The sequence below is a fragment of the Telopea speciosissima genome, chromosome 11, assembly GCF_018873765.1.
Source record: "Telopea speciosissima isolate NSW1024214 ecotype Mountain lineage chromosome 11, Tspe_v1, whole genome shotgun sequence".
Taxonomy (NCBI): domain Eukaryota; kingdom Viridiplantae; phylum Streptophyta; class Magnoliopsida; order Proteales; family Proteaceae; genus Telopea; species Telopea speciosissima.
Genome location: NC_057926.1, coordinates 2,897,095 through 2,916,100, shown reverse-complemented (window position 1 = coordinate 2,916,100; position 19,006 = coordinate 2,897,095). Strand labels below are relative to the sequence as shown.

At 37.7% G+C, this 19,006-nt stretch overlaps 1 protein-coding gene across 1 annotated transcript; it reads right to left on the bottom strand.

The window, feature by feature from the left end:
* Positions 1–6,374: 6,374 nt before the first annotated feature.
* On the bottom strand, positions 6,375–15,838 carry LOC122646202 (protein SEED AND ROOT HAIR PROTECTIVE PROTEIN-like). The gene is made up of 3 exons (XM_043839700.1): positions 15,667–15,838; positions 7,410–7,586; positions 6,375–6,694 (listed from the first exon to the last, which is right to left on the bottom strand). The coding sequence occupies exons 1-3, from the start codon at positions 15,836–15,838 to the stop codon at positions 6,375–6,377; spliced, it is 669 nt and encodes a 222-aa protein (XP_043695635.1).
* Between the last annotated feature and the right edge of the window lie 3,168 nt (positions 15,839–19,006).

Below are 19,006 nucleotides of genomic sequence, written 5' to 3'. Positions count from 1 at the left end.
TAAATAAAAGTTAAATAATACTTTTTTGCCTTTTGAAAATTGGTTTAGTTTTTCCCTCCTAGAAAGTTCAACTTTTGTATGTTGCATTTATAAAGAAGTTATTGTGTGGGAGCTTTAGTCCCACATTGGAAAAGAAAAGGATGAGAAAAAAAGCTTATGTATAGGAATGAGAACTTAAAAGGGTAGGGTTCCTTGAATGGAAGTATCTCACTTCCCTCATGTTAGAAGTTGGTCCAGGGAGCTTTTAACACAAGCACACACGTTGATCTGGTCATACTAATAACATTATAAAGCATGAAAATACATATAATATATTTTTTTAGATTTTTTATTTTAAAAATATGAAAAGACTAAAATGCCCTTTGAAGGTAAAATGGTAAAAATACATGAAACAAACTTTTTAAAATGTACTTTTTTTTTTATTCAAAACACTAAACAGTAAATTAAAACATGTTTATTTACATTAATATGGATTTAAAAGACCATTCTTACCTTTGTTTTGATTTTTGTGTTAAATTTTAGAAAATACCCTTAAGGGCAAAAAGGGGAATATAAATACCACAAACCTCCCGAATTTCATAACACACCATAAATATAGTAAAACATGAGTTCCCTAATTTTTCAAATTCAATACGTAAAAGATATTTTTTATTTTTTAAGGCATAAAAATTTATGGGGAAAGTTTTCATACACGGCTGTGTAAGCCGTATATGTTCTCAGGGTGGGAATTTTCAATGGGTGGGGGTTTATGACTTTTCCAATTTTTTGTGAGAGGGGACACGACCGTGCATGCATACACGACCGTGTATGAAAACTTTTGCCAAAACTTATTTAACAAGTAGGAAATGAAAATATAAAAAAAATAGATAATTTTATCAAAATTAAGAAAATTACCTTGTTGTAGGAGGGGATGGTTCAAACTCAACAGTTGGTACATGTAATTTTCTGGATTGCGCAACCGGGGTCCACCAAATCATGGCTTATGTGGCAAAACTCCAATAGGGTGTGTTGTGCATAGGAGGGTAAAAGAGTAATTTTATATAGGCTTAGGAGGTGGCCATGGGGGTGAGTAATGAAAATGAAAGCCAAAGGAGTGTAAACTCGTTGAGGGGAAGAGGAGTGGAAGAAGAAGAAGATTGAAGTGTACAGGTGGGTTTAAATAGGGGTTATAAGGGGGTTCAAACCCCCAAAAATGGGCTGAAATCCGGGTTTAAAGGCTGGGCTGCAGACAAGATAAGGAGGTATGGCCTGGGCCCTACGCAAGGGCCTGGGATGGGCAGCATGGCTAGCCATGGCCCTCGCGCACACAGGCATGGTCAGGCCTTCGTGGGTCTAGACCCAGATCTGGGCATGCCTGGCCCCGCGCGCATGGATGGCCATCTAGTAGCGTGCAGACCAGTATCCCCATGATTTTTTTTTCTACTATTTTTTTATTGTTTAATTAAAAGGGTCAAAATTCAAATATCAAAAACTTTGGATCTACCAGACCCATTTTGTTGCGCCATATATCACCGTGAAGGTCTTTCTGAGTATTTTCAATCCGTACAATTATCATGCCCAAAATTTTTGGGTAACATGGTCAAAACTCAAAACTGTGTGATAAGTGGAGGGACTCATAAAATGGTTCTTCTTTGCGTTAGATGAGGCCCAAATGGTGTAAGATTTGGATAAAAATCTTATGTACGAGATCAAAATGGATAAATAAGGTTGTCCTAGTAGTTTCGGTTCAATTTTAGAATGTTAAAATACCAAAGTTATGTTAGGGATAAAATGCTTATTTTCATATTATATGACAACCCAACAGCGACAGATTTGAATGAAATTTTACGCACACGTTTTAAGTAGCTAAATAAGGCCGTCCACAAGTTGGGAAATTGGAAAATGAACTGTCAGATCTACCTAGCTACTTTGAAGTAGAAGCCATAAGAAGATATTTTTGAAACCTTCGTCTCTACTAAATCCAATGTTTTGGTACAACGTACCAACTGAATCATGGTGCGTGGACTCTGGGTTTCTAAGAGACAAGAAGGCTTCAGAGTAATGAGTTACGTCTAAGAATGGGATTGGGAAATGAGGCCAACGTGGTCGATGCTAGCAATTTTTATTTAAACTTTTCGGATAATGAAATTTTAGTTTTTGAATGATTTATATTTCTGGCTTATTGATTCTAGTTATACTTTTAATTAATTCAATTTTAATATTGTCATTAGATTTAATGGTAATTTTATGGTAACTAAATTTTTAGAAAATGGTTTGTATTTCTTAAAATCAGTTTGAATGATAACACAGTAAGTTCTTGTATGGTTTTAAATGATTTTAAGAGAAAACGTTCTCCATTGAGTTTCACTTATCTATAGCATCTAAGAAATTTTTTTTTTGTTAAAGATCAACAAAATAATATATTATTACGTATAAAGATGTACATGATTAACGTCCAGGCATACCAGGAGGGAAAAATACAAATTTGAGTTGACATTGCACCTTCAGCTAGGCAATGCCATCAGCAGAGAGAGCAAAACAAATTAAAAGAAAAATCTTAATGACTCAATTTCATCTTCGGCATGGCTATCAATAGAACCTCAAGACAACAAAAATACCCATAATGAATTTCTCTCAATATTGAAATCTAAATCAAGATTTTTCCTAGGAGTCCCAAAAGATGTCATGATGAACAAAATTTGGGCTAGTTGGCTCGGCATAATAAGAATCTTGAAAGAAGGATAATAGGTTAGTAAGGGATGGACCTTTAACATGTTGTTGTAGGATATTAGTAGGTTGAATGTAAGGTGTATACGAAAGGCCCTACGGAGTACAACACCATCTTCTTGTTGGGAAGAAGGTGAGGGTAAATGGGAGAGGCACCGCTCATCCCCTTGTTCATATTTGTGGGAACACTACAGGCCTTCAATGGAGAGCTTTGAAGGAAAGCCTTGCACTCTGACAACCTTCCCTTCTGCTCCACCTTCTCAAGTTGCAGTGTTGCTAAGAAGTAACCATTCTTGTCAGTTGCTTCACTCAGGAAGGAGAATGGTGGCTCCTCATATCCATTAACGTCGATTGTCAAGCATGTTATTCTTGCAATAGCACCTACAAGCATATAAATGTGGAAAATAGATGTAATTGATAAGTCAAGGAAAAAAGATCTCTGTTCGGGAGTGTGGCCTACGCCAGCACTCCAATGAGTCTATCTCTCTCCTCCTCATGTGAAAAGACACATCTGTCACCTTGTTTTAAGGAGGAGAGAGATAGACTCACGGGAGTGCCGGCGCAGGCCACACTCCAGTACAGAAAACTGCTTCCCATATTTCAATATTTATACTAGAGAATATTCTAGTATTTTTAATCTTTGGTTTGCCAATCTCTTGATTTTTGGTAATAAAATTCAAAGATTCTGACCCAAAAAAAAAACACCTCTAATTTATTACGTTGCAAACTTTAATTGAACTGAAACTTGACATATAAGCAAGAGACTTGAGGGTCTAACTATTTGGTCACCAAGGTAAGCTCTCCTTGACAAGACAAGAATATCAAGGAAAATCATCTTTTCGCAATTTTAACCTAAGATTGTAATAAGATACAATAATAAAATGTATCAAAATTGATATCTATTTCCAAATAATACACACAAACACATGCATAAAAAAAATAAAAATAAAAAAAGAAGAAGAAGATCTGAAAACAAATCAATATAGTTAATTCTTACCTTTAAGAGGAATGAGGTCAAAGCCTGTTTTACAATAAATAAGCCCCTGTATGCCGAGGGTTTGGATTTGCTCCCCCTCTTGCAGATTGGGCTTCTCAAAGGTTGGCTTTGGGCCATTGGCGTAGGATACTGTGCCTGTGGAATAGGCATTAACTGTGACTCTGAGTGCCAAAAGAGCCAGAGGGAATATCAAGAGTAGCAGATGTTTGAAGGCCATTGCTGCTTATTCCCTTGCATGTAGTAGCAATTATAAGAGAAGGCAACTCTCACCTACCCTTTAGAGAGAGAGAGAGAGAGAGAGAGTAAATAGTGAATTACGAGGATGCACGACTGGAGGATCTCAACTGTTCAGAGGTAGTCTGCACGTTAGGGGTCTTAATTTTAAGATATGCAAATTAAAAGCTAAGCTATGCATCGACAAATCATTGGAAGATCTGAGTTTGACCATTGATGATGGCGAGGTTGGTTGAGAATATATATGGGGGTATTAGTTATATATGTGTCATATATATTCTGTGTTACAAATGGTGGCTCCATGGAACAGAAGACCTGATATATATATCTAATTGCATGGTAAAGTTTAAACCGAAAAAAAGTAGAATTATTGTCTTAAAAATGAGTTTGATGTAATAGATATTATAAATTTATCATTAAATTAATGCTGTATTTGGTATGCTTTCTTGGAATGCATTCTAGGTCTATTTCTCATTCTTGGATGATAAAAACAACTTTTTTTATCATTCGAAATCGACCTCGAATGCATACCATGCAAACACAGCCTTTTAAGTTTTCTTTTGTCACACTTGTGGTGAAAACACAGTTTTTTAAGTTTTCCTTCGTCACATGTGTGGTGAAGGTTCAGCTACCATCTTAGAGTTCACAAACCCCGGCCTACAGGGTTTTAGTATATTCTCAAAAATATTCTCCCAATACCCCCCTCACATCTGAAGCTGTTACGGTGGTTGAAGGAAAACTGGTCCTTTTTTTTTCAATTTGAATTTGAAACTCGATCCTATATATTAAATCATTTATTGTTAACACAAACATCATGAAACAAAAACAGAGTAAGGATGACGTAGAGATTAACGTGGTTCACACACCAATGTTATTATTTCTTTTTTCACACACAACAAAAAGTGTGGCTTACACACCAATATGATGTGCTACGTCCATGGGCGAAGTAGAAGATGATTCACTATGTAATGGAAGTAAAATGCACTAACTTGAAAATCCTCAAATCTTACTTTTTCACTTGCTTACACAACATAACGATAAACCATATATATACTCCTCTAATTCAGATTGATTCATTGGGTCGGGTAGTACCATATCGCAAGTGATGTAAAGTGATCGCTTGTATTCTTCAATGTTCAAAACACTCTCCTTTTAAAGTGCTTAGGGGATAACATTTTTTTTCAAACAAAAACGTATTTTATGTTCATAAACAGGTAAGATGATGGACAACACAGATCATATAAAACTGAGGAGCAACTAAGCTTCCATCTCTATTAGAAGTGGAGGTGGGGGTAAAATGATCAAAAAATGTGCATAGTGGAGGGAAATACTGTTTTGAGTAGTTTTGTAAACCTATACCCTAAATAGTATATTTTTGTTGACTGAATGTATGAATGGATAATTTTGTAAGAGTAAACCTGATGATATCTAATCATGCTATTTTCCTTAAAAAAAAAACCCTACAATTTGAATGAACAACAATTTCCTACCCTCTTTCTAAAGATTTATTTCTTCATTTAATTTAGAGATGTGTACGTTTAAAATTTATGGAAGGGAGGGTCCTTTGACTCCACCCTTTCCCCTTAATAAAAAAGAAAATTTGAGTCCCAATTGACCTGCATCATGGGAAAAAAAAATCATGGCCAATTTAAGGCAATTAGTATAAGTTGTGTCAACCTAACCATAAAAATAAAAAAAAATCAAAGTCAAGAAAGATTATGAAAATTTCATAAGGGTAAGGCCTGACCCCGTTGACACCCCTACTTGATTGTGCCTCATCATCATGCATGTACCCATACAATTATAAATTCCCATATCTTGGTAATATTCTTTAGGTTTTTATCAAATGCCCCCCTCAAATTGCCCATGAAAGTTCAACTGTACTTCTACTTTCCAAACTTTGTAACACTCTAGTCTAGTTCGTTAGTTTGGGACGTTAGACGTTAGTTTAAAGAAATCTAATGACCAAAATATCCTTATGATCGATAAACCTCTTTATTCCTCTTCTTCCTGCAGCCTTTTCTCCGTCTTTTGATTTGTAGATTAACTAACCCATGCCAGATCTTTTAAGTTTTGGTGAAAATGATATCAATATGAAGATGAAGGAAAGATGAATGGTTTAACCAATATTCCTGCTTCCCATTTTTCAAACAATTAATTAAAAACGATTATATATATTAAATTCAAACATAATATTACAATAACAAAGTAGCCTAGTATATATCAAGTATGTGGTAACTCAAAAACCAGCCAAGCTTGCTCACAACTTGCATTATTCCTTCCTTCCTTCCTTCCTTCCATAGCTTCTTCCATTTAAAAAAAAAAAAAAAAAAAAAAAGAAAAAAAAAAGTTTCTTGTACGTAGAAGTAGGTAGAACCCGGCCGGCCTTTTTAAGTCTTAACTATATCACTGAGTAGTAACCTATAAAAACAGGTCCTCAATCGCCAAGGGGCAACACCGGGATGTACTCGAATGGGCCCACAGTGTACAATTGCATCTTGTTATGGAGAAGGCGAGGGCCTGCAAGAGGGCATCCACTGATCCCCTTATTCACATTACTGGGAACGCTGCATGACTCCATTGAAGACATGTCAAGGTATCCCTTGCACTCTGTGATGTTTCCAACTTCTTTGACATCCTCAACTGACATCGTTGCTAAGAAGTATCCAGATTTGTCTGTGTCACTCATCATTGTGTAGCTACCGCTCACACTTCCATGCTTGTCAAATGCCTTGCATGTTATCCTTGCCACAGCTCCTACACCAACAACAACAACCCCCAACATTAATAATATTAATTTAACCAATCAAAGACTCTCTCTCTCTCTCTCTCTCTCTCTCTCTATATCTATATATATATATATATATATATATATATATATTCATCATCTAATGTATCTTACATTCTATTTAAAAGGGTTAAAATCGTAACATTTGGTATCAAAGTTGGGCGTTACGTCACAGGTTCGACTCACGGAAAGGGCTACTAGCTTGAAGTAGTGTGAAAGCCGTCAAGAAAAGACTACTTGTGGCAAGGCAAAATCCTTGGAGCAAAGTGAAGCTACTTGGAAAGGTCCACCTACCGTCAGAGTGAAAGCTGCATGCCTAGAGTGAGAACACGATGACTACGGAAGCGTGGTAGTCTATTATGTACCTAACTGTCCCACTCTAATACCTAATGGGGCCCGCACATTCCATCAACTTCGAAACTTTTGATGTATCGATTAAGTACCTAACATTAAACCTCTAAATTGACGTGTCCATCAAGGGCTCTTAATGTCTTCTCTCTTTATGGTTGTACAGTTCTTTCTAATTTCTTTTAACTAAATTAGATATTATTGATAAAAAAAAAAATTAAATGGGAAGAAAAAAAAATTGGTTGAAAAAGGGAAGAAAATACGAAATTGGATATGGGTAAGAAATGCAAGAATATAACCTAGCTAATTCAGCTAAAAATATACATATAAAAGTACCTTTAAGGGGCACGAGCTTAGATCCGGCTTTGCAATAAATCACACCCTGTACACCAATCGACTTCACATCCTTCTCTTCTTCTGGCTTGGGCAAGTGGAAGCCGTAGTGAGGTAGAGGATGGTGAGGAGGGGGAGATGGAGGAGGATGATGAGGAGGAGGTGGTGGTGGAGAATGATGATGAGGAGGTGGTGGTGGTGGTGGATGATGAGAATTGTCAAAAAAGGGAAATTTGGGTAAGGCATTGACTGTGAATGCCAAGAGAGCCATGATGGATAGCAGGAGGATATGGTTGAAACCCATGACTAGCTAGCTACTCTTTCTTTCTCTTCTACACCTTCCTCTTGAATAGTTGAATAGTTGAATTCCTGTTGATGAGATGAGATCGATGGTAACTTCATCGATCCTCGGCCTTCTTATAAGGGATTGTCTGGATGATTAAACCCTAATATTGTATTCATTACGCGGATGCACGATTCGGGTAGTAGTTAGGAGACATTTTATGTGTCAACTCACTTGGTAGCTTGCACGTTAGGACCTACATATATATATATATATATATATATATATATATATATATATATATATAATAAGACCAACATAAGTTGTAATGCACGACTCACCGTCCATCCCATTTTGATCAACCAATTTTTTTTTTATATTTTTTTTTTTGGTTTTTTTGCAAAGAGTTTAGGGGCAATTACTATCACTATCCTACACTTAGCCTATATTTACTAAAACTACCTTGCTTTAAACTTTTTTTTTTATACTACCCTGCTTTTAAACTTTTACATCTCCTTCTACCTTCATGTTTTTAAATACCCAGATTGCCCCATTTGGTAACCTGCTAATCTATTTAACCTACCATTCATCTTCAATTTTTTACTATTTTTATCAATAAAATAGTATAAAACGAAAGCACCCACTTGCTTCTTCTCTCTCCCGTTTTTTATTCCATTCGGTTTTTTTTTCTTCAATTTTCTATTTAATTAATTTTTTATTCAACATTTCATCCTCATCGTTCTTTCTGGAACAGATCATGGTTCTAAGTATCGATATCGTATTGCACGTATTGGGCGATACGTACCGGTTTTGCTAGTCACCGATACCAATACTGTGACGCTGCCATATCGGTAGCACGATACGGCAAGGGGTAAAATGATCAGGGGTAATTTTACTCGATACAGCCGATCCAGCCCGATACCATATCGGTATCGTATCGGTTTTGCAGGTTACCAATACCCGTTCCAATATCGTGCACTAAAACCATGGAACATATTGACTCTCATAAAAAATAGTAAAAAGTAAATTGAATAAAAAGAGGAAGAGAGAGAAGTGGGATGCTTTGAAGAGACTCGATCTATTCCAAGGTTTTAGTGCACGCTATTGGAACGGGTATCGGTAACCTACAAAATTGATACGATATCGATATGGTATCGGTCTGGATCGGCTGTATCAGGCAAAATTACCCATGAATCTCCTTAAAAAAATGAGTTTTTTGACCATTTTACCCCTTGTTTGTACCGAGCTACCGATACGGTATCGACACTGTATCAGTTTCGTTGACTAGCAAAACCGATACGTATCGCCCGATACAATAATGATACTTAGAACCATGATCTGTTCGAAGAAGAACGATGGAGATGAAATGTTGAATAAATTTAATTAAATAGAAAAATCGAAGGAAAAAAAACCGAATGGAATAAAAAAATAGGAGAGAGAAGCAGGTGGGTGCTTTCATTTTTTACTATTTTAATGACAAAAATAGTCCAAAATAGAAGAAGAATGGTAGGTTAAGTAGATTAGCAGGTTACTAGGTGAAAAGGAAGGGTAATCTGGGTACTTAAAAACATGAGGGTAGAAGGAGATGTAAAAGTTTAAAAGCAGGGTAGTATTAGAAAAGAAGTTTAAGGTAGGGTAGTTTTAGTAAATATAGGCTAAGTGTAGGGTAGTGATAGTAATTGCCCAAGAATTTAACGTGGACCATATGGTCTCATCGTCTCAGGTCTAAATAGTTGGAATTATATTAGGTACTTGACCGATACATCAAAAGCTCAAGAATTGATGAAATGCGTTAAATCAAACTCTTTAACCAATCTAGGACCCATACCCCATTATGTACATAACAGACAAGACTGGATCTTGTCCTTGTACAAGTACCATCCAAGGCCCTCTAAGACCACTCACATGGAATCCACTCTGCCTATGAGTCCCACAGTAGATTCCATGTGACTGGCATTTGACGGCACTTGTACAAGGACACGATCTGCATTCATAACAGGCTACTTTGATGCTGGATGTAATTCAGAATGGAATGAATGAACTGCATATTGATCTGATCAATGAATCATGTAATCTTTTGATATCTGTGAAACAGAACTAAGAAGAACAGCTACGACCTTGGGCAAGGTTGTTGAACCAAAGGGTCAACCACTCCCGTGGTCGGAGATATGAACCACCAGGAATGGTCCACCGACCAATATGAAAATTTAATAATCCTGAATTTGAAGCTGGAACCTACCTGGCTACCTTGGCAGTGTAGGAGCGAATTCCTAAACTTTTTTTTTTCCTTTTTAGTAGAAAAATTCTTAAACTGACATCTTGTGTTTAACGTGATATATTTTCTGGCTTCAAAATTTGTGGGAGAGGCGGAGATCACGGGATCGGGGAGGAGAAAAGAAGAAAGGAAATGGAGCTGGTGTTGGGAGTTAGGTTGCCAGAAAATTATTCTCGTAGATTCGCCATTTGGGAGTTGGGACCAGGGAAATAAAACATGGTATCGGCTATCATGATTGTTGACACTGATACGTATCGGTTGATTGGTCTGATTCCAGATCAAAAGGCATTTTTTGGTTTTTAGAAAAACATTTTTTTTCATTGTCTCATCAAGAGCCGCGTTCCCCTTTTTAACTATTTTAAAAACATTTTGTTGTATGTTTCTTAAATATATCAGAAAAAACGTTCCTAAATAAAAGAATATTGTAAACAGATAGTTATGAGTAGGATTCTCTGCACTTTCATTGTGAGCAGTCCAAGTACATTTATATTGCATTATGGTTACAAGAGATGAGAAGATGAGGCTGTTTACAACAGATGGGGTAGGTAGATAGAGTTCTACAAGAGTTACGAGTGATAATTTGGGTGTTGTTACTATCGTTTTTTATCAGGATCAACATTACGTATGTCATGAGCTTTATCTTGCTGATGTGTCATATTACACCCCCCCAAGCGAAACTGTGGTGCGGCCACAAAAAGCTTGGAATGCAGAACCTCAAAGCAAGAGACGAATAGAGGTTTGGTCATGATATCGGCCGGTTGATCTTGAGTTGGAATGAATTGAACGTCCAAAAACTTCTTGGCAACTTGATCACGAACAAAGTGATAGTCAATTTCAACATTTTTTGTACGGGCATGGAAGATGGGATTAGCAGCCAGGTAAGTTGCGCCGCTGTTGTCACACCATATGACAGGGGTGAAGAGGAACTGTAGCCAAGGTCTCGAAGAAGGTACTGCAGCCAAATTAACTTGGATGCTGAGTTTGTGACACCTTGGTATTCTGACTCAGTGCTAGATCGAGCCACAGTTGGTTGCTTCTTGGAGCTCCAAGAGATCAAGTTTCGACCAAGAAAGATAAAAAGTAACTAGTGGATTTCCTATCGTCAGGGCACCCCACCCAATCAGCATTAGTGAAAGCGTTCAGGTGAAGAACCCCAATTGGGTGAATGGAGAGTCCATGATGGAGTGTGGCTTTGAGATAATGTAGTATGCACTTAACAGCCAATCAATGCTTCGTTGTGGGACAGTGCATGAACTGGCAAACCTTATTAACTGAGAAGGAAAAATCAGGCCTTGTTAGGGTAAGGTATTGAAGGGCCCCAACCATGCTTCGATATAGAGTGACATCAGAAAGCGGCTTGCCCAAAACCGTGGAAAGTTTAGATGCTTATGTGGCCATTGGTGTGGAGCAGGGTTTGAAATCCATCATGGCGGTGCGCTGCAGGAGAGTCGACGCATACTTTGATTGGGTGAGGTAAAGACCCATGGAAGAGTAGTTACACTCAATACCCAAAAAATAGTTTAATTTTCCAAGATCTTTGATTACAAAGTTGAGACCCAGCTGAGAAATGAGATGGGTTACAGCCTGAAGGCGGCTCCCTGTAATTATGATATCGTCCACATAAATAAGCAGGAGGAGTAGGTGATGGGAGGTGCGTTTGATTAAGAGTGATCAATCAGCCTGGGAAACGACAAACCCAAGGGATAGCAAATAAGTGCTAAGCCAAGGATACCAGGCTCGAGGAGCCTGTTTAAGGGCATAGAGGCCTTGCAAAGCCGGCAGACATGAGACGGGTAACGGGGGTGGATAAAACCTTGGAGTTGATGCATGAAAACTTGTTCATTGAGGGTTCCATGAAGGAACGCATTCTGGACATCTAATTGACACAAGGGCCAATTATTGGTGACAGGCAAGGAGAGAACAACCCAGTTAGTATCCGGCTTGACGACCGGACTGAAGGTCTCATTTTAATCAATTCCAGCTTGTTGGGTGAAGCCCTTAGCTACGAGACGTGCTTTGTAACGATCAACAGACCCATCAGCTTTTGTCTTGATCCGGTAGATCCATTTACAATTGACCAGATTCATAGAGGGTGAATAGGGAACCAATTCCCATGTCTCATTGTGAAGGAGTGCATTCAACTCCAATGCCATTGCAAGGCGCCACTTAGGATCTTTGTTGGCGGAGGTGAAACAAGTGGGTTCGGTTTCCTTTAGCATAGTAGTGAAACAAGCACATATGGGGTGCTAACAGACATAATAACAAAATCCAGTGGTTGAAACCACAGGGGAAGGTCCCCATAAATTCGAATAAATCAACTCCAAGGGTGCAGTACATAAATTTAAAGACAAAGAGAAAGGAAGCTGGTGGAACTTGCTCAGGTGACATGGTTCACAAAAATAATGAGACGAAGACGCTGCAATTGGTAGTGCATTCTTGGAGAATTCTATTCGTAATGTTTATGTGTCATATTACTGAATATATCAGAAAAAAGGGCAAACAACAAGCATTCCCGTTTTAAACATGTTTAAAACATGTTTCCCTTTTTCTTTTTTTTTTTTAATGTTTTTTAAGATCTTGGACTTGTTGAACAATGTCTTACTTAACTGATCATATTTCTCTCTCTCCTGAACTCTGATCGACCTGATTCTTTCACCGACGTAAAGATTACTTGAAGGGCTACATTTCTCATGATATCACTTTCAACTCAAGGCCAATGCATGTACTCCAAAATTGAGCTACAAACTGGTGTATCTACTGAAAAGGGTTTCTAAAGCGAAGACTGTCAATTCCAACTAAACATGCATTGCTCCATGAGTGTTTTGACTGTGTTGAAAATAATGAGCAACACCATAGCCAAGCCACAATGCTGAACTTTGGACATTATGATAGATGAATTGGATATTGATATATGATATGTCTAGGAACTTTCAATGGGTTGTGGAATATATTCAGATTAATTTGGGACGTTACACTTGTTTTGAACATTAGAAGCATGTATTTCAAATAAAAAAATCCTCAATTTATATGATAATAGTGCCATTTTTTTGTTCCATTTTTTTGAAATATAAACATTTAAAACCTTTATTGTCCATTTCCTTTTATTTTCTTTTATTTTTATTTTTTTTGCCGTTCTTATTTTTGCTAACTATGGTCCAATTCACGACTTGTGCAACAAGGATGTTAACTAAGGTCCTTGTACGTTAGTTGGCCAATGTGAGGCAATCTTATTTATTAGTGAACGATTGTTATATTTTTTCTTGGGAAAAGGAACACTAACTACCACACAAAGACAGCCTGTACTTGTGTCAAAAAACACACACATGCACACGAAATGACCGGTGCACCCCTAGAAAGGCATAAAGTTCCAGGAGTGGTTCGCGTGTGGCTGTGTCTGGGTGTAGGTACACACCGCGCTACGTGATCAGTTAGCGCTATTTATCCTTTTTTTTTTTCTTTTAGGAGAGGGCTCTCAGAAAGGCAGTGTGGACCTACGCAAGTGTGGAGGACAATCGAAGCGTGCATGGAAGCATAACTCAGGGGGTGAGATTTCCACCTTTCATGAGGCCAGGGCAATCATTCTGTGCCCTTTATATTTGGGCAGAGGGACCATGCTGCCTTTCAAGGTTCTTTTTCCTTGTTTTATTTATTTAATTTTTAAATAAAAATTGGACCCACTTCTTCCGCCTTTGCCCTGCCCAACTTCTTACTTGCCGTGGAGGTTAGGGTTTTAAACCTCTTCACCTCTCTCTCGCCCTCTCTCTCTCTCTCCCTCTCCCCAACCTTACTGGATTGGGTTGCAAAGGACTGGTAGGAGAAAAATGACACTTACGATTGGTTGTACATCAAGGAGTGCACAAAGCCACTACATGGAGGGGGTACTCGTCTCATGTAAACCCTCACCCCTGGGGTACCTTCTTCTCTATCGTACACTTCGTCAATACAACACAAGGCACCGACAATGGTGACCTCCAATTCAGGGCCTATAACCTTGGTTCGGGTTAGAAATGGGTGTAGGTTTAACAATGATGGTCACCTCAGGGTTAGGGTCATGCAAGTCATAGGGTGATTGAACAAGGCATGACAGCAAGGGGATATTATTGGGGATTTTTTATTTCAAACATTTAGCATACACAATTTCATGCAAGTTTGAATTTAAAGGAAAAAGGTCAAAAAGCATAATAACATACCTCTGGGGACCATGCGATGAAGTACATATGGGAGTTGGTACCCCGAAACAGATGGACATGATACCATGAGGCCCTACTAGCCTCGTTGTGATACCCCGAATTTTAGTTTTCGAGATATTCTTATATACATAAATGCATTATATTAAATTTTCATAGATATATATATTTAATACATTCAAATAGGGTTTTCAACAAAAAGGGCGAATGGGTCATGTAGCTGAATAGTTGAATAGGTAGATATATTAATGAATATGGTTCAAAAGTCAAGATTATCAACTTCAACATCCAAATCTAAATACACTTCTCTTTATCTACGCATGTAGTTGTCACATGGGTGTGTCCTTCATTGTTTTCTTCTTCTTTAAAACTTCAACAATATTTCTGCCGAGAAAATCTCGCAACCACGATCCTCTCCGTTGAGAGAACTTCTCCAACCACTGCGCATGATTATCTCTGCCATGCTTGTCTACAGTAAACCCCTATTTTTGGAACCAATTCTCTGCAGAACCAAAGTCATCCGGGATTCACGCGAGTTCTACACCTCATTTTTTTTTCCCGTTTGCGTCGGCATTATGTGATAGGTAGGCGGCGGGTAGGATCTCTCTGTTTTGATTTTCTTCAATCAACTGGCACTCGCATTAATACCTTAGCCGTTTTAAATCATGGCTGGAGCATCCTTTCTTGACTTCCCATTTCGAATTCCATCATCCCCTCCAACGTACAGGAGTAAGAGAGAGTCTATAAAGCTAAGGCAGGGAAGGGAATGATCTTCATGCCATTAGCAGAGAGAGTGGATTGTGAGAATGAGATGGTAAGAAGAGGTAGTTTGTGAGAAAGTGAGACAAAATAGAGAGACGAAGGTGAGAGGTGGAATAGGGTCAAAGTGTAAAAGAATTTGAGGGAGCTGAGTTGCTTTTGGAATAAAAAGAGGAGGTGCTGTCACCCACGTAGCAGCTGCGGTGCAAGACTCCACCGTCCAGAACCAGCTTCACCGTGGAAGACGAAATCACCTGTTAACGTTTCAGGTATCCTTAGCCTCTGTAGTCCTCAACCTTGAGCATGAAATACCCCTGCCCATATGATCATAATGGACCAGATATATATAAACCTACTAGTTTTATTCCCATTCTTTTCACCTTGGTCATGACTCCGGTCATCTTCTCAAGCCGCGGTGACTAAGTCACCAAGCCTAAAGACAACCGAATGCTTTCCTCTTGAATAGTATTGGTTTCAACATATTTATAAATTTTATATATTATAAGGCTAGTAGTGGATACTTTTCAAATCTAATACTTTATATATATATTTATGATGAATAGTATTACATGACCTCACTATGTTATATTTACATTGGTTTCATTTAATGTTTGTTGGATGATGATTACATAACCCCATTATTTAATATGTTGGTGTCATTGATGGGTGGTGGTGATCCCATTCCTAAATAGTATACCCTATTTTTAAATGAATATAGCCTAGCACCCTGTATGTATAATACTCAATAATCCAGACCAACTTCCGTGCTATGCACAGGATAAACCGATCTCCGACTTGAATCCATGTTTGAACCAGAGACCCTGATTATTCCATATACCCCATGGTTATAAGAGGAACACTTGAGTCGCATAACCATCCTAAATATCTTTGGCATTCCAGAAGGGTCCATGAGAAGCTTACACCCCATCTACCTCAGCACTAAGCTTCCTATTATATTATTGCTGCTCCTATCTAACTCCCTATTATGTTATTGCTGATTGCATGTCTAGTAACTATTTTATGTTAGTTGCTTTATCTAGTTATTATTTTATGTATCTTTCCTATTCTTCTTGTAATCTCGTGAGCTCAATAGCTAGTTAATGGCTATTCTATTGGATTGAGAAGACAGAGAGAATATGATATTGATTTCTATTTTGGAGAAGACTCCATTAATGAACCTTGATGAGTCCTTGGGCAAGCCTTGAAGGGCTTCTCTACTGCTTACTAGGGACCTAGGAGAGTTGCTACCCCTTTCCACCTTCTTCTCTATCAATCCTGCATTACAAGTAAACAAACAAAATAATGGTTCTTTGATTGGGTGAACCAAAGTCAAATCGGGGAAGTCGATAGTATATATAATGGACCAAAACCTAAAATTAGGACTGTCTATGTTTTTAAATCATTAAAATTGAAGTAATAAAATGTTTAGATTTTAAATTAAGGAAGGATACCCATGTAGGTGACGTGGACGAATTCACAAGAAACGAGACGGAAAGGGTTTTCATAGAACCAATGGACACAAGGCAATGTGAGTGGAATATCATCATAGTATTGAGTTTTATTGCACTTTATGATTAAGCATGTTTCATTGCATCATGATTTATGTTTAAGTGAAATGTATTATATTATATGTCTTAGAATGTTTTAAATGATATATAAATAGATGATCTTATTTATGATGAGATTTTAAGGCTAATATGAATTTCATGAACGAAAGATTGAAATAAATGTTAGACTCATGGAAACGAAAGGAATGGAATGGTAAAGAACCCATGTGACTACCACCCCTTTCCAAAGAGGGGGTTAGGTACCGGATGAGGTGTACAGATGCTAGAGTGTGATCCTTCCCGGGTTACGATGCCCGGAATCGAGTAGATCATGCCTAGTGTGACAGACGCCCTCCCAGTGGTTACGATGCCTGGAATCAGAGTAGACCTTAAGTTTATGGCGTTATGACAACCTCACTTTCTACTCATTTGAGTGGTAGTTCACAATGACCAGACCAAATTAATTAAATGATTCATCTTAAGAATTAAAAGATGTACTATATTTTCATTGAGCATGTTTTTAGTGTTATTTTCAAATGCCATGCATGATTATATATCTATGATCAAATGTATAATATGTTCGATTCTATCATCCATGTTTCTTGCATCATAATATGATCGTATTCTTCTCACGGGCTAGTTGAGCTCACCCCTCAATATTTTACACAGAGCAGGCTCACATGGAGTGTCACCGTATGGAGTGCGTTAAGAAGGCTAGGGGAAACTACTTGATAATTCCCGAGTAGTGGATCCTTGATTTAATAACGCTTAGAGTTATTTCTTTTCTTTTTATGATTCAAGACAGTTGGTGGGTTTCGGGATAGTAGGTGGTCGTAGCATTAATGAAATTTGAAGAATAGAATGGGATGTAATGCTTTATGACGATACAAGTTGTGTGATGACTCAAGTGAGAGGTTTTTAGACTATGGTTATGTGAATGAAGTTCTTTTAGATTTCGGTCATTGACAGAATTACTTAGAATGAATAACTTTCGCTGTGCATTGAGGTGATATAGACTTAGTTTCCACTGCAATTCAATGATATTTGAGTGATTGATTATCCGCTGCCAATGAATTAAATGTAAGTGAGATGGAAGATTGGCCGTTATCACACGGCGGCCTGCGAGGGCCAGCACCCATATCTCACCCGGATTTGGGGGCGCTACACTCGTAGTAGTCGCTAAGCCGACCCTTACTGAGATCGGGCTCTTCGCGTGCCACAAAGCATTAGATAAGCTCCCTTAGCTCATGAATGGTAATATTGGTTTAAGGACACCTAGGAGGATCTTTCCCATCTTGATGAGCAATCCTCTTTCCCTCACCTTAGCCAAACATTGGTGTAAGTTTTGAGTTTTTTTACCAAGAACCTAGGTTAGATGTCGACATTTAAAAAGCCTGATTCATCAATGAGTAACTATCACTTAACATTTTCTTCGGTTGAATGGTTCATTCAAAATGATGAACAAAATCTATGAAAAGTTAGCTTGTTGTCAAGTCCACATATTGACAAACACTAGCTTTTGCTTGATAGTTTAACTATCTGATGTGATATCAAAGGATGCTTTTTGATAGGCCTTTGTTGTCGATGTTCTTGTTTGATTGTCGAACCGAGCAGTTTAACCTCGATTAATGGGAATTCCTAGAAAACATGGACTATATATTTATAGAATTTATGTCATGATTACGAGATAGATAGGGATTATTCTTGGAGGTCAAGAACCCATTTGGGTTCATTCCTTGCCCCACGCCCCCCCAAGTCAGTCCCTTAACGATCGAGTTAAACACATTATTAACCTTAATTTGATTGGCCAAGTGATGTTGGCACACTTTTGTACCTTTGATGCATAACCACTCAAAATGATTCGATTTTGACGATTTGATGGAGCCTTTGTATCCTATGATGTATTGAGGATTTGATGCTCCTTAAATCTATAAATATAGGGCTCTCTCACGTTTATGTGGATATATCCCTCTTTGGTTAACTTTGGTCTCTTGACTTGGAGTGAGTTAGAGAGAAAAAAGCTTTGAAATCCTAATTGTTGGGTGATTGAATCTAGATTTAGGCTTTCTTCCTGAGTTTAGGATGGTCTCTAACCTTTAATTTTCATGGTTCTTCAACTATGCAAAATTCCCTCTCTTTTTTTTTTTAACTTGGTTTTAATTACCTCGATCTCCTGAATTTTGATTCTCCTCTTGTTTCTATTACACACAAAGGGGTGTATAATCCTACCTTTTCAAGTAGTTGTAATGCACCTATGTTTGTTATATATAGATTGTGCATAGATTAATGTTCTTCATCATACATACTCTCATATCTTCCTTTCTTTATATTTCTAGATTAAGTTTACAGGTCTTTGAATATTGTGGTGCAAGTTTAAGCTTTAGTATTCTTTCCATCTTCACCATGATATATACCCTTGGTTTTCTAATCTCCTAAATGATTCAATATTGATTTCATAATTTTTTCATGGATAGATTCCTTTTCTTCTTTACCATACATCATCTTTTTTTCCTTGTCTATGCACCCACAGAATAGGTTTTTGCATGATA

Excerpts from the sequence above, each read along its gene's own strand:
- LOC122646202 (XM_043839700.1), bottom strand. The coding sequence starts at position 15,838 with ATGGGGTGTAAGCTTCTCATGGACCCTTCTGGAATGCCAAAGATATTT. Across the intron at positions 7,587-15,666 it reads TGTGCATAGCACGGAAGTTG|ATCATTCTCCACCACCACCT; the intron begins GTCTGGATTATT and ends CACCTCCTCATC. Across the intron at positions 6,695-7,409 it reads TAAGCTCGTGCCCCTTAAAG|GAGCTGTGGCAAGGATAACA; the intron begins GTACTTTTATAT and ends TTGTTGGTGTAG.